A 14,246-nucleotide genomic window follows, 5' to 3' on the forward strand; every position below is an offset into this window, starting at 1 on the left:
GGCGTTCTGAGGGTGTGGGCGGGTGATTGGGTGCCCTAGGGGCAGATAGGGGTCTAATCTGATGGGTGACAGAGGGTGATTGATGGGTAACTAGTGGGTGTTTAGAGGAGAGAACAGATGTAAACAATGCACTTGGGAGGTGATCTGACGGCGGGTCTGCAGGCAATCTGATGGTGTGGGTGATCAGATTGCCCGCAAGGGGCAGGTTAGGGGCTGATTGATGGGTGGCAGTGACAGGGCGTGATTAATGGGTGATTGATGGGTGATTGACAGGTGATCAGTGGGTTATTACAGGGAATAACAGATGTAAATAATGCACTGGCGAATTGATAAGGGGGGGGGGTCTGAGGGCAATCTGAGCGTGTGGGCGGGTGATTGGGTGGCTGCAAGGGGCAGATTAGGGTCTAATCTGATGGGTAACAGTGACAGGTGGTAATAGTGGGTGACTGATGGGTAATTAGTGGGTGTTTAGAGGAGAGAACAGATGTAAACAGTGCACTTGGGAGGTGATCTGACGTCGGGTCTGCAGGCGATCTAATGGTGTGGGTGGGTGATCAGATTGCCCGCAAGGGGCAGGTTAGGGGCTGATTGATGGGTGGCAGTGACAGGGGGTGATTGATGGGTGGCAGTGACAGGGGGTGATTGATAGGTGATTGACAGGTAATCAGTGGGTTATTACAGGGAAGAACAGATGTAAATAATGCACTGGTGAATTGATAAGGGGGGGTCTGAGGGCAATCTGAGCGTTTGGGCGGGTGATTGGGTGCCCGCAAGGGGCAGATTAGGGTCTAATCTGATGGGTAACAGTGACAGGTGGTGATAGGGGGTGATTGATGGGTAATTAGTGGGTGTTTAGAGGAGAGAACAGATGTAAACAGTGCACTTGGCAGGCGATCTAATGGTGTGGGTGGGTGATCAGATTGCCCGCAAGGGGCAGGTTAGGGTCTGATTGATGGGTGGCAGTGACAGGGGGTGATTGATGGGTGATTGACAGGTGATTGACAGGTGATCAGGGGGGATAGATGCATACAGTACACAGGGGGGGGGGTGTCTGGGGAGAATATGAGGGGTGGGGGTGATCAGGAGTCCCCAGGGGGCAGTTTAGGGACTAAAAAAAATAAATAGCGTTGACAGATAGTGACAGGGAGTGATTGATGGGTGATTAGGGGGGTGATTGGGTGCAAACAGTGGTCTGGGGGGTGGGCAGGGGGGGGGGTCTGAGGGGTGCTGTGGGCGATCAGGGGGCAGGGGGGGGGTAGATCAGTGTGTTTGGGTGCAGACTAGGGTGGCTGCAGCGTGCCCTGGTGGTCCCTCGGACACTGGGACCACCAGGGCAGGAGGCAGCCTGTATAATACGCTTTGTATACAATACAAAGCGTATTATACGCTTTGTATGTGGCAGATCGGGTTTTAACATCCCACCGGCGCTTCCATATGGCCGGCGGGATGTCGTCGCGGGTGGGCGGAGTTTAATGCCTGCGGATGCGCGCGCATCAATGTGCGCTATCCCCGTCCCGGAAGAGTCCCAGGACCCAACGCCAATGTGCGTTACGTGGTCCTGGGGCTGCCACTGTGCAGTGGGCGGTCGGCAAGTGGTTAAAGTGTTGAAAGTTTTCTGATTCAGACAGGGCTTCCACTGTGTCGTACTGCTCTGTCTATGTAGCAGAAGATGTGATCAGTTTGACCAGGTATTAGAATGGAAGCTTCTTAGTTGCTGATCACAATCAATTGTTGCTTCTTTTTACTTTGTAGGTGAAGCAGGAAGTGATTATATCAAGTCAAAGCCTTTCAAATCTATCGCCTGATCAGACGGATTATGTTTCCATACATGTTCTTCACGCAAGAAACGCTACTAGATAATAGTCTTCAGAGTTCCTGCTTTAATTAAATACATCCCTTTGTGGCCACTTAGAAAAGAGATTTTTTTTTTTAAGTAAAAGCCTAGACCTTACACATACATTTATTTCTGTACATGAATTTGTATTGTGATATAGGGCCTTGGAAAACCTGAGATTTATAATGGCATTTGGAAATGTTCAATTACCTCTGCAAAGAGTATTTGAGAGGCTTTTCTAACTTGAAAGAGAAATCGAATATTTCCCAAGGGAAAGGTTAGATAACGGAAAAGGTCTAACAGAAAATCTAAGAAATGTCTCTCTTACTATGTGTTTAAGTGAAGCCCCCACTTTCAGCTTCCTACTCTTTTTATAACTTGTAGTTTGTGTTACTGTGAGCTATTTTTGGTGTGCACTTCTGTAGTGAATGGCACCACAGAGACTGAGGATAATGAAGCTTAAAGTAGAACTAATATCAGAACTTCATCTCTGCTCTAAAAGATTAGCCACAGCATGGCCTTTATGGAAAATAATATTTTCATTATAATTTAAGGAAACCCTAAAAAACAGAACTTTTTACTTGGTTTCACATTAGCATGGAACACTAAAGGGGTCAAGCCTCAGTGTTTACTGTATGGAGAGAGATGCATAGGCAGATCTCTGCTGCAGTCTATTCACAGTTACTGATGAGAACTAATCAGACACTTTAATCTAGCTAAACAAGCACGGAGAAGCACTATATGTGGAATAAAGACTTTTCATTGTGTGTTGTGCAAGAGTTCAAGTCTGCTCAGGTCTGCTTTAATCCTTATCTTTTTATGTGCATCACACATATTCTAGGTATAAGTAAAAGTATTACCAACGTACAATCTCTGTGAAAGTGTGTCTGTGTTAGAAATCACTCCCATTGCAACTGACGCATGAAAGATAGAGCCCCACAACTTTGCTGACTCGGCATTACTACACCTCTTTTGATAGACACAATTCCCAATGCAATTAGCAATGGTACAGAAGCGTTTGCCAGCTTTCCACGTCTGTTTAGCTGTTCAGTGAGGCGTCCTGCTCCACTGACTTCACAGATGCTCTCCTTACTGAACTGAACTCTTTTACTAGGTTAAAGAAAAGCCAAACACTTCTATTTTACGTACCTGTATCCGTAAGGACCTTTAAACTTATGCATGCAGATATGCTTTTGTTCCAAGATAGAACTCCCTGTTAGTGATTTAATTTTTTTGCCAAAAGTACCATGATGAATAAAATATATAACAAATTCCAAGACACAGAAGGGTGAGAGAGCCCTGCCCTGTACAATCTACAGAAGTGTGTGTTGTGGGAGGGACAAAAGGTGGGGTAGTATACAATAATCATAGTTTAAAGGGGGGAGTGGCCTAAGGTAGAACGTATGCTTGTGAGAAAAAGTAAGTTTTGAGTGAGCTCTTAAAGATATTAAAGGTTGAAAAGTTAATGAAACTGTTTCTGTGGATGCCAATGCTGTTAACTGCATGTAAGTGTAACTATGGACTTATAAAATAATTCATGGCTCAGAGTTTAGTGCTCTGGTTATTAAATTGGGGAAGGGTATAAGATATAAAGGTATAAGAGTAGGCAAGATTATAGATTTTTTCACATTATTCTCTTCTAAATAGGTTTTAAGAGTAAACAAATGTCTTCATTGAGGTAGGTTCATTGAGGTAAGCCACCTCCTCCCCCTTTGTGTTACATAGAGATGTTTAGGTGAAAGATCACGGTTCATGCTGAGTACTGGCAATGTAAGTACTTTGCTGCTGGCTTTGTAACTTTCTCAGTGTTGCTCTTCCATCTTCTCTTTATTTATCAGTATGCCCTTCTCATGCTGATCTCTGCAGAGTGATGGGCTGGGTAGACAGGGGAAGCTTAGACAAATTAAAGCGGTGGGACAGATCTGGCCAATGGGCCATAGTTTAAAGAGTAACGGTAGTGAAAGTAATGTAATGAATACATTTCTTAATTTTTTGTTTACAATATCCTATATAATAATAGGCAACTGTCCCCGCGTACAGCAGGGACAGTTGTCTATGTGTAGCTGGGTCCATGCTATTTGCTACTGCGCATGTGCGCAGCACGGACCCAGCCTCACACAGGAAGGAGGACGGGGCCAGGGAGCCAGGCGGGCATGTGAGTGTGTGGCGGACGTGCGCGACGGGTGGGTGCGCGCATGCGTATGGCAGAAGCGCGGAGACAGACCTAGCCCGTTTTTAAATGGGCTAAGGTCACTAGTTCATTTATAAATGTACTGTATATAGTCAGTGTTTGATTATAAAATCTTTCCTCACCTTGATTTACATTCTGAAATGTAATACAGGTGGCGACATCTTTAGTTCTGTCAGCAGATCTTTACGTAATGTTTACTGAGAGTTCTAACTCCAGTAGAAAATATACCTGCTATCCCAGTATGCTCTGGCAGGAGAATTATAAGTACAGTTATGTTCAAAATTATTCAACCCCCAATGCTGTAAAGGGTTTTAGGGAATTTAGTGTACATTTGTAATTGTGTTCAGAATGAAATCTTACAAGGGCTTTTTAAAGAACCAAATGCAACTAAGGCTAATTTCACACCAGGACGTTGCGTTAGAGGGGGCGTTAAGGTCGCATAACGTCCCCCTAACTCAACGCCTGGTGGTGCTGGATCTGGACGTCAGAGTGAGCCGCGTTGTGCAGCTCTCTTGTGCGCATGCGGCATCACGTGGTCCCGCCGGCCAATCGCCGCACAGAGCGGCTGCTCCAGGAAGTAAACACTGCACGTCATAACGTGCAGTGCATATAAATTAGCCATGTGCCTGGCCGCTCTCCGCTCCTCCCCAACATTACTGAGCATGTGCAAGCAGTCTAACGCGGCTCAGCCGCGTCCAAAGTACTGCATGCAGTACGTTGTCTTGTGACGCAGCGTTACAATGTAACGCAACGTCCGCACTGTGAACAGCCCCATTGATTTTTCATTACTGTGCGGTGGGCTGCGTTACAAGCTGCTCTAACGTGCGCCTGTAACGTCCCACTGTGAAACCAGCCTAAAAGAACATCAATGGTTTTTGTAATACAGTATTAAATGTTTTTTTTTTGTGTGATTTCTTCATTGACACAATTATTCAACCCCTTAAAGACTACCACTCTTAACAACAGAGGTTCATTCAAGTGTTTTCGATCAGGTATTGAAAACACCTGTGGATGTTAATGAGCAGCAATCAAGCATAATAAGCACCAATTAGGCAGATTTAAAATGACTGTGATACTCGGCTCAGGTTTGTGATGGACCCATCACAAACCTGAGGCTTGGGAGACGTTGGACCTTTCAACAGGACAATGATCCCAAGCATACCTTGAAGTCCACCTGGTTGCAGATTAAAGGCTGGAACATTTTGGAGTGGCCATCACAGTCACCAGACTTAACCACTTGCCGACCGTGCACTCATACCGCGCGTCGGCAAAGTGGCAGCTGCAGGACCAGCGACGCAGTTCTGCGTCGCCGGCTGCAGGCTAATTAATCAGGAAGCAGCCGCTCGCGCGAGCGGCTGCTTCCTGTCAATTCACGGCAGGGGGGCTCCGTGAATAGCCTGCGGGCCGCCGATCGCGGCTCGCAGGCTAAATGTAAACACAAGCGGAAATAATCCGCTTTGCTTACATTCGTACAACGCTGCTAACAGTAGCAGCGTTGTACCAGATCAGCGATCCCCGGCCAATCAGCGGCCGGGGATCGCTGTCACATGAGAGGCAGGAGCCTGTTAGAGGCTGCACAGGACAGATCCGTTCCTGTGCAGCCTCCGAACTCTCGGGGAAGGGAGGGAGGAGAGGGAGGGGGGAATTTCGTCGCAGAGAGGGGCTTTGAGGTGCCCCCCCGCAACACCCAGGCAGGCAGGAGCGATCAGACCCCCCCAGCACATCATCCCCCTAGTGGGGAAAAAAGGGGGGCGATCTGGTCGCTCTGCCTGCACCCTGATCTGTGCTGGGGGCTGCACAGCCCACCCAGCACAGATCAGCTAAAACAGCGCTGGTCCTTAAGGGGGGGTAAAGAGTGGGTCCTCAAGTGGTTAAATCCGATTGAGAACCTCTGGTGGGACTTAAAGAAAGCAGTTGCAGCGCGCAAGCCTAATAACGTGACTAAACTGGAGGCTTTTGCCCATGAAGAATGGGCTAAGATACCCGTAGATCGCTGCAAGACACTTGTGTCAAGCTATGCTTCATGCTTAAAAGCTGTTATAACTGGAAAAGGATGTTGTACTAAGTACTAAGAATGAATGTCACTTGGGGGTTGAATAAAACTGATAATGATGTGAGCACAGAAAATACATTTGTAGTTATTTCATTATAAATGTTATGTTATATTTGTCTAACTTACAAGTGCCTCTTTGATTTAATTGTAAACAAGATGACTGAAATGATCAAAATCAATGTGGCCAAAACACTCAATTTCAGTGGGGGTTGAATAATTTTGAACACAACTGTAGCTTAACTTAGTCTTGGCATCATTTGGAGGGCTGGGCTACATACCAAATATATAGCTATAGGAAGTGTTTTTATAGGATAATTACCACAAAAGAGTATATTCTGAATAATATAGTACATAGTACTATATGTCACTACGGTGCCACTTTAAAAAGAGTTCTCGTGACTGCTCTGTGAGTAGTCTCCGATGCAATTGTTTATAGGAGCTAGAGATCTGCTTTATTGTATTACCCTTTATTGCTTTTTCTTTCTTGACCATTCTCTCAGAGGACCTGTATTGGGAGTATACAAGGAACATAGTTTGCTTACAGGTTTCACTGCCTTTACCTCTGTTTATAGAAGTGTGTGTGTTTATAGAATGAGGTGAAAGGATGCACTGTCTCTGTGGAACTGTCATGTCTGGGAGCACAGGGGTTGCATTCTAACACAACATGACCTATCACGTGTAACTCTCATGGGAACGTTTTTTATGTTTTCAGGTTGTAGGAGGTTAGGAGCACTAGTATATAAACCTCTCACCTACAGTATATTCCCAGTTTACATTTTTCATTTTATTTCATATCACATCATCTCAGTAGTAGATTTTGCCAAGAAACAATGCATTTTTCATTAATAACAAAGCATCTGTGGTGGTTCCATCACTGGACTTTCCCTAAGAATATCTTACAGACTTTCCTTATCCATACCCTGTGAACAAATGTTACTACCTCCAGTTAGATGGATGGATTCACAAGTGGGTGGTTGGGTTTCCTGTTATTTGGTGCCCCTCCCCCAGCATTTGTTTATACAGTGTAGCTTAACTAAATATCCTGTCATATCAAATATATATCAAATAAATCATGAATCTATCTAGTACAAAGATTTTTTTTCTTACAGGCTAATTCCACCCACAAATGAATGTTTTTTCCTCGATCTGTACAGGTTTGAACTTGGGTTCTTCCCCCGCCCCCCTCTAAAAAAAAATAATCTGGCAACAGTTTTCCTCAAACTACACATAATCTGGCAGCAGTTTCCCACAAAATACACATAATCTGGCAGCAGTTTCCCACAAAATGCAATTAGATGGGCAGTGGTTTCACATAAAATCCAGTTAAATTGCCACCTTGTACCCCTTTGTTCTCCCTGTGCCCCTCTGTTACGCCATGTCCCCTCTGTTTCCACTGTGCCACCCCTTGTGCCCCCCTGTGTTTTCCCTGTGCCACCTCATCCCCCTCCCTGTGCTCCACCTCCGTGGCCCACTTCTGCCATAATCCACAGGGCCCTGATCCAGCGCCGAACCTCGCCGCACTCCTACCGGCCGCTTAGCTACGCTCACCATGGTTACTTTTGGCCGGCGCCTCTCACGTCATGAGAGGCGCCAGCCAAAAAGAAACCATGGAGACATGAATCTAAGCGGTCTGCAGGAGAGCGGTGAGGTTTGGCACTGGGGCCATGTGATTTATTGCAAAAGGGGGCCACAAGTTGGAGCACAGGGAGGGGGATGAGGTGACCTTAAAGGAAGGAGAGCCAGTGGCTGGCCTCAGTGGGAGGCCTAGTGGGCTGGATGCAGCCTGTGGGCCACCTGTTGGACACCACTGGCATAGTGTATGGTATGATTTTTATGTGACATTGTGGTGAGCCATACATTCAAAAGCATTATGTGCTACTGCTACAATTCACCCACAGATGGACTCTATGATATGCATCTAACTGCCTTGTGGCTTGTGGTAATCACTGTACTGTTGTACTGCTGCTGTGTATGTGCTTCAATCGGTGCTTGCAACTGTAGGTTGAATCCACCTGGTAGATCATTATGTCTTGGTCATTTTCCATGTAGCTTACAAGCTGAAGAAGCACCTTTGTGCTAAGTGGAAAATCTGAATTATTAGCATTTCATTGGCCATTCCTAGTAGTCATCCCAGTCTTGATCAGCTTCAGCTCCAGCAGGTAAGCCTTGTCCTACCTGTCCTGGTTCTGGACAAGCTAGACATGCCCTGTACACCATCCCCTGGGGCAAAGGGAGTATGAGGAATAAGCCGTGCTAGTGAGGGCTCATGAGTGCGCAAAGATCTGTTCTATAAAAATCATTTTGTTTTGAGTCTTCTTTGAATGTGATCCCAATATCCAATTACTGAGACTCTGTAGTCTTTTTTTTTTTTTTACCTGATTTTCTTCTTTAGTCCTGTTCAGCGTTAAATTCTAAGCGCATTTGCCGCATTCCTGCCGCAGAATGAGTGATTTATAGCAAAGAAATAGCCCAGCAAAGTTCTTGGGCTCACAGAACTTCCTCCCGGGTAGAGGCAGAGCTGTACGCTGTAGCTCTGCCTCCTCTCCAGTTAATCTCCGCCAATCTCTGCCTCTCCCCACCCCTCTCAGTCTTCTTTCACTGAGAGGGGCAGGGAGAGGCGGAGATTGACTGGATAGGAGGCAGAGCTACAGCGCTAAGCTTTGCCTTCCCACCGACCTGCAAAGTCGTGGAACTTTTCAGGTCTATTTCTTTGCTATAAATCACCCATTCTGCTGCAGGAATGCAGCAAATCCACTTAGAATTGAATGCTGAACAGGACTAAGGAAGAAAATCAGGTAAAACAGTATAGACATCAGAGTCTCTTTAAAGAGTAACTGTCAGGCTGCAGAAGCTAATTTAAACCTCTATTCTCCTGTGTTAAACAGTTTAGAAGGAAGCCAAAAAGGCATTAGTGAAGATAAAAATCTCTTACCTTTGATGTGTGCTTATCAGCAAAGCGGTTATTCTTAAGAAGACGCAAGCCGCATACCATACTGCAAAGCATTCTGGGGCTCTCCCCTCGGCTGCTAATGAGACGTTACAGCAGCTTGTAATCAGTCCAGCGCGTAGCACTGATAAATCTCCGGGCAGAGTACACTGCAGGAGTCAGCTATTGTTCCTAGCCACATGGCTAATTAATATTCACTGCACACTGTGTTATTCAGTATGAGCTTTTCTGTGATCAGGAAGCAGGCAGGACATGACGACACAATTGGCTTCATAGAAGACAGAAAAACATGGAACCTGCCATGAGCTGTCAGGAGCATCAATCTCTGCATATACTATATAAAAATTCTGTGAAGTACAAACGTGGACAGTGAGATGCATATGTAATGTAAGTACAGCCAATCTTTAGCTACTGATATGTGTTTATTTTCTCTGAGACCTTATACCTAACAGCTCCTCTTTAAGTGCATCAAGACGCGAACACTGTTTTGGATAGGACTGTACCTTGAAATTCTGTATATTGTAATACTTTCAGGAGTCTGACAGGTTTTTGTTATGCATGCTATCCTGTTTGTTAAAAAAGATGTGGATGCTTTTGTCCACCGTGTCAAAATAAGCAGAGTGAAAATCCACTAATACAGTTTCACGCTGAACAACTGACAATACTATCAAAGTTACCTGACTTTCTTTTATTTTGCTAAAGTTGTGAATAAAGCTTTCCTCGGCTGGAAGAAAACAGTCTAATAAGATAAAGGTGCACATTATCGCCACATATGAATTCTTAAATTAATATTTAACTTCTCCAGTCTTTGTGTCAGAGGATGACATTTTCCACAAAGATGAATCGCCTCTTCTCAGGTTTCGCTTTGTAATTTCCATTGAAGTTTGCAACAGGGAACTGTACAAAAGACACCTCCTGGCTATAGAAAGAAGCACAGAGATCTCAGATTTGTGCGGTGTGCAATATGGTCTAGCTGTTATTTCATTTTAACATTACCCCTTGTTTCATCCTCAGGTACATCAAGATACTGAAGGAATATAAGCCCAAGCTGTTGTGGGACCAGCACATTGCAGAGCATTATCTGGAATATAAAAAGTGAGTAAAGCACTTTCTAATCTACAAATCCCAGTACAAGAGTATACGTGTACCTGCAATAACCCCTTAAAGCGGACCTGAACTCTGAACTCCCTCTCTGCTCTAAAAGATGAGCAACAGCTTAATAACCTTTAAAGAAAAACATTTCTTTATTACAGCTGATACAAATCCTGCAATAAATGTGCAGTGTATCTACTTCCTTCTTCCATGGAAGCAGACATGTTGTTAACATCCTGTCTTGTCAAATTAGCCTCTCTGCCGGTATAGTCAGCTGACACAGCTGAGGGATCAAATAACAACTTGTGATTAGACATAGATGAGGGGGAATTAGACAGGCTAAACTCTGTAAATACATACAGGGTGTATTTATCTACGTTTTCCTTCTGTCCTGTGCACTTTAAAGTAAACCTGAAGTTACATTGTGACTGGGGGGTTAAGTCATCAAAAAACGGTAATACTGCGGTGCACACATTGTGCAGGGTATATTGCCTTCACTTCTCCCTGCAAGTACTGTGAGTCACACACATAAGTAGAACATGTAAATTTGCTGCACCATCCAAATAACTCAGTTGATCGAAAAGAGAGACAACCCTTATATAACCATATCAGCAAACATGAGCAAGAACCAATGCAGGACGAAACTGGGTGGTCTGTACAAAAAGTTTATTGAACCAACTACACAAAAATTTAAAAACATTTAAAATAAGGCCAGCCATCAACCTAGCCAAAAGAAGGCCCCAAAATATATGATAATATCAAGGTAGCACTGTCAATATAATAAAGATAACAATTGCTGTAATAATAACCCGTGTATTCAGGGGTATGCGGGTCTCCCGAGACACTGTAATAAAAATTATGTCTCACCAGTGTCACTGCGAAATAATGCAGGAAAAATATATAAGTATAGAAAAAAATATATAAAGAAAAAATGACACTGTATTGCAGACAATTCGGGAGATCCACACACAATCCAAGTACACAACCCATCCCAATACATAAAATCCCTGCAAAGTGCTAGTGCATAATACAATAGGTAATGAATAAATATATCTGATCTAACTGGGACGTGGATATTTTAACATGAGCAAGGGGAGAGGAAAACAAGTGAATAAAAACCTGCATAATTACCGTTTGTGAAGAGCCCTGCATCCCCATAAAAAAGTGCACCAGGTACAATAACGATAAACCCTGGTTTACATCACATCTTAGGAAGCTGCGCCTCGATAAAGAAAGGGCATATCGTACAGGCGATAAAGTCCTCTACAAAGCTGCGAAATACAAACTGCAGAGAGCCATTACTGACGCTAAAAAAGATTATTCTAAAAAACTTGAGAAACAATTGTCCAACGCCGACTCATTCACAATATGGAAATTTCTGCATGAAATTACCAGCTACAGGAAGAGATCTCCCCCCTCACTACACAATCTGCAGCTTGCAAATGAACTGAATACATTTTATTGCAGTTTTAACACTAGCAACAAAAGCCAAACACACCAAGTCAATTTGCATAATTTCCATCTCTGCAACAGGCAAACTGAACACTCCTCCTGCCAGCCAACGTCTCCACCCCCTGCGGTGCCTCAGCATCTACACAACACAGGAGGCCAGGCACAATCTATTGACCTGTCCCCAGATGTGCATGCTCTAACAATATGCCAATTAGATGTAAACAGACTCTTCAAAGGACAAAACACTAAGAAAGCAATGGGTCCAGACACTGTGTCTGCGAAATGCTTGAAACTCTGTGCCAATCAATTAGCTCCTGTATTCACAGACATATTCAAAGCATCTCTCGAACTCTCAATTGTTCCGGCCTGTTTTAAAAGCTCAACTTTTGTACAAATTCCAAAAAATTCAAAACCTACATGTTTAAATGATTACAGGCCTGTTGCCCTGACATCATTGGTCATGAAAGCATTCGAAAAACTGTTAATGGCTTATCTGAAATCTATCACAGATCCCCTGCTGGACTCTCTGCAATTTGCCTACAGGCCTAATAGATCCGCAGATGATGCCGTGAACATGTGTATGCATTATGTACTACAGCATCTAGACACCCCAGGAACCTACACCAGGATTTTATTTATAGATTACAGCTCTGCATTTAATACCATAATGCCATCTCTGCTACACAGCAAGCTCTCCCAGCTACACATACCTGAATCCATCTGCAAATGGATAACCGATTTCCTAACCGACAGGAGACAGCATGTTAGACTTGGTAAACACACATCAAGCTCTCTGACAGTCAGTACTGGTGCACCCCAGGGATGTGTGCTTTCCCCACTGCTCTACTCACTGTACACCAATGACTGCATCTCCACAGATCCATCTGTTAAGGTTCTGAAGTTTGCAGATGACACAGCAGTAGTTGGTCTCATAGAAAACGTGGACGAGTCTGCATACAGGCATGTGGTGGGACAGCTTTCCTCGTGGTGCAGCAGCAACAACTTGGAACTAAATGCTCTCAAAACCATGGAGATGATAATAGACTTTAGGAGATCTCCCCCCCCCCTAGCACCTCCCCTTAACCATAAATGGATCCACAATAACCCAGGTAGAGTCATTCAAGTTTCTTGGGTCCACAATCTCACACAACCTAAAATGGGACAACAACACTGCCACTATTGACAAGAAAGCGCAACAGAGGATGTACCATCTGAATAAGTTTGGCCTACCTCAAAATTGAATGGTGCAGTTCTACACTGCAATTATCGAATCCACCATAACATCATCTATGACTGTATGGTTCGGTTCCTGCTCAGCATTAGAAAAGGGGAGGCTGCAGCGCATCATCCGAACAGCGGAAAGGATAATTGGCTGTAGCTTACCTTCCCTGCAGGATCTTTATGCTAGCAGGTGCAGAAAGAGAGCAACCAAAATTGCCTCTGACCCCTCTCACCCAGCTCAATCCATCTTCCAGCGCATGCCTTTAAGAGTAAGATTCCGGACAATCGCTACCAAAACCTCCAGACACAGGAACAGCTTTTTTCCTCAAGCGGTAGCCATACTTAATGCTGAACCACGTTATAGCTGCCAGGACTTAATAGTAATCAGCACAGAACTGTAAATGAACTATTCTCACATTGCTTACTGCCACTATACTTGCATAAATGTCCTTGACTTGTAATATACACACTGACTGTCCTTGTATTGTTTGTGTTTGCGTTTGTTAAGCAACTGCCAAGACAAATTCCTTGTAGGTGCAAACTTACTTGGCGAAATAAAATTGATTCTGATTCTACAATTGATTCTGATATAATTGGTAATATAACAACATGTGAGAGGCTGCCATACCTAACTAGAAGCAGCGCTGCAATATATATCAACAGTCATAGAGAAATAGTGATGAGGGAAGTGAAAGAAAAAGGAGATCAGAGAGTAAGGTGAGTAAGAACGGTAGAACTACCGTAAGTCAGTGTAGTTTAAGAGCAGAGATTAGATGGAGGATAGGAAGACGGTGCTTACCTAAATGATAAAGGTGTAAGGCTAGGTGGTGGCTGCCAGGGCACTCCAGTGCCCCGTCCAACTAGTTCCGCCGAAGCTGCGTAAGGGACAAGTGTTTGTATGTGTTGGCGCAGTATATAAAGCCCACAGGACGCGGCCGCGTCATTGGCTTGACCTCGCGTGCCGTCTGACGTCAGGTCAAGCCAATGACGCGGCCGTGTCCTGTGGGCTTTATATACTGCGCCAACACATACAAACACTTCCGTCTTCCTATCCTCCATCTAATATCTGCTCTTAAACTACACTGACTTACGGTAGTTCTACCGTTCTTACTCACCTTACTCTCTGATCTCCTTTTTCTTTTTCTTTTACTTCCCTCATCACTATTTCTCTATGACTGTTGATATATATTGCAGCGCTGCTTCTAGTTAGGTATGGCAGCTTCTCACATGTTGTTATATTACCAATTATATAACTATGCAGGTTTTTATTCACTTGTTTTCCTCTCCCCTTGCTCATGTTAAAATATCCACGTCCCAGTTAGATCAGATATATTTATTCATTACCTATTGTATTATGCACTAGCACTTTCAAGGGATTTTATGTATTGGGATAGGTTGTGTACTTGGATTGTGTTTGCGTCTCCCGAATTGTCTGCAATACAGTGTCATTTTTTCT

General features: G+C 44.2%; 1 protein-coding gene across 4 annotated transcripts in view; it reads left to right on the forward strand.

The window, feature by feature from the left end:
- CHID1 (chitinase domain containing 1) overlaps window positions 1-14,246 on the forward strand; it is an 896,926-nt gene that overhangs the window by 851,245 nt on the left and 31,435 nt on the right. For all 4 annotated transcript variants that reach the window (XM_068261168.1, XM_068261169.1, XM_068261166.1 and 1 more), the window contains one exon: window positions 10,040-10,120. In XM_068261168.1, the coding sequence (XP_068117269.1) occupies window positions 10,040-10,120 (81 nt within the window). The remainder of the gene's footprint in view (window positions 1-10,039; window positions 10,121-14,246) is intronic.

Source organism: Hyperolius riggenbachi, chromosome 11 (assembly GCF_040937935.1).
Source record: "Hyperolius riggenbachi isolate aHypRig1 chromosome 11, aHypRig1.pri, whole genome shotgun sequence".
In the NCBI taxonomy this organism is placed as follows: Eukaryota; Metazoa; Chordata; class Amphibia; order Anura; family Hyperoliidae; genus Hyperolius; species Hyperolius riggenbachi.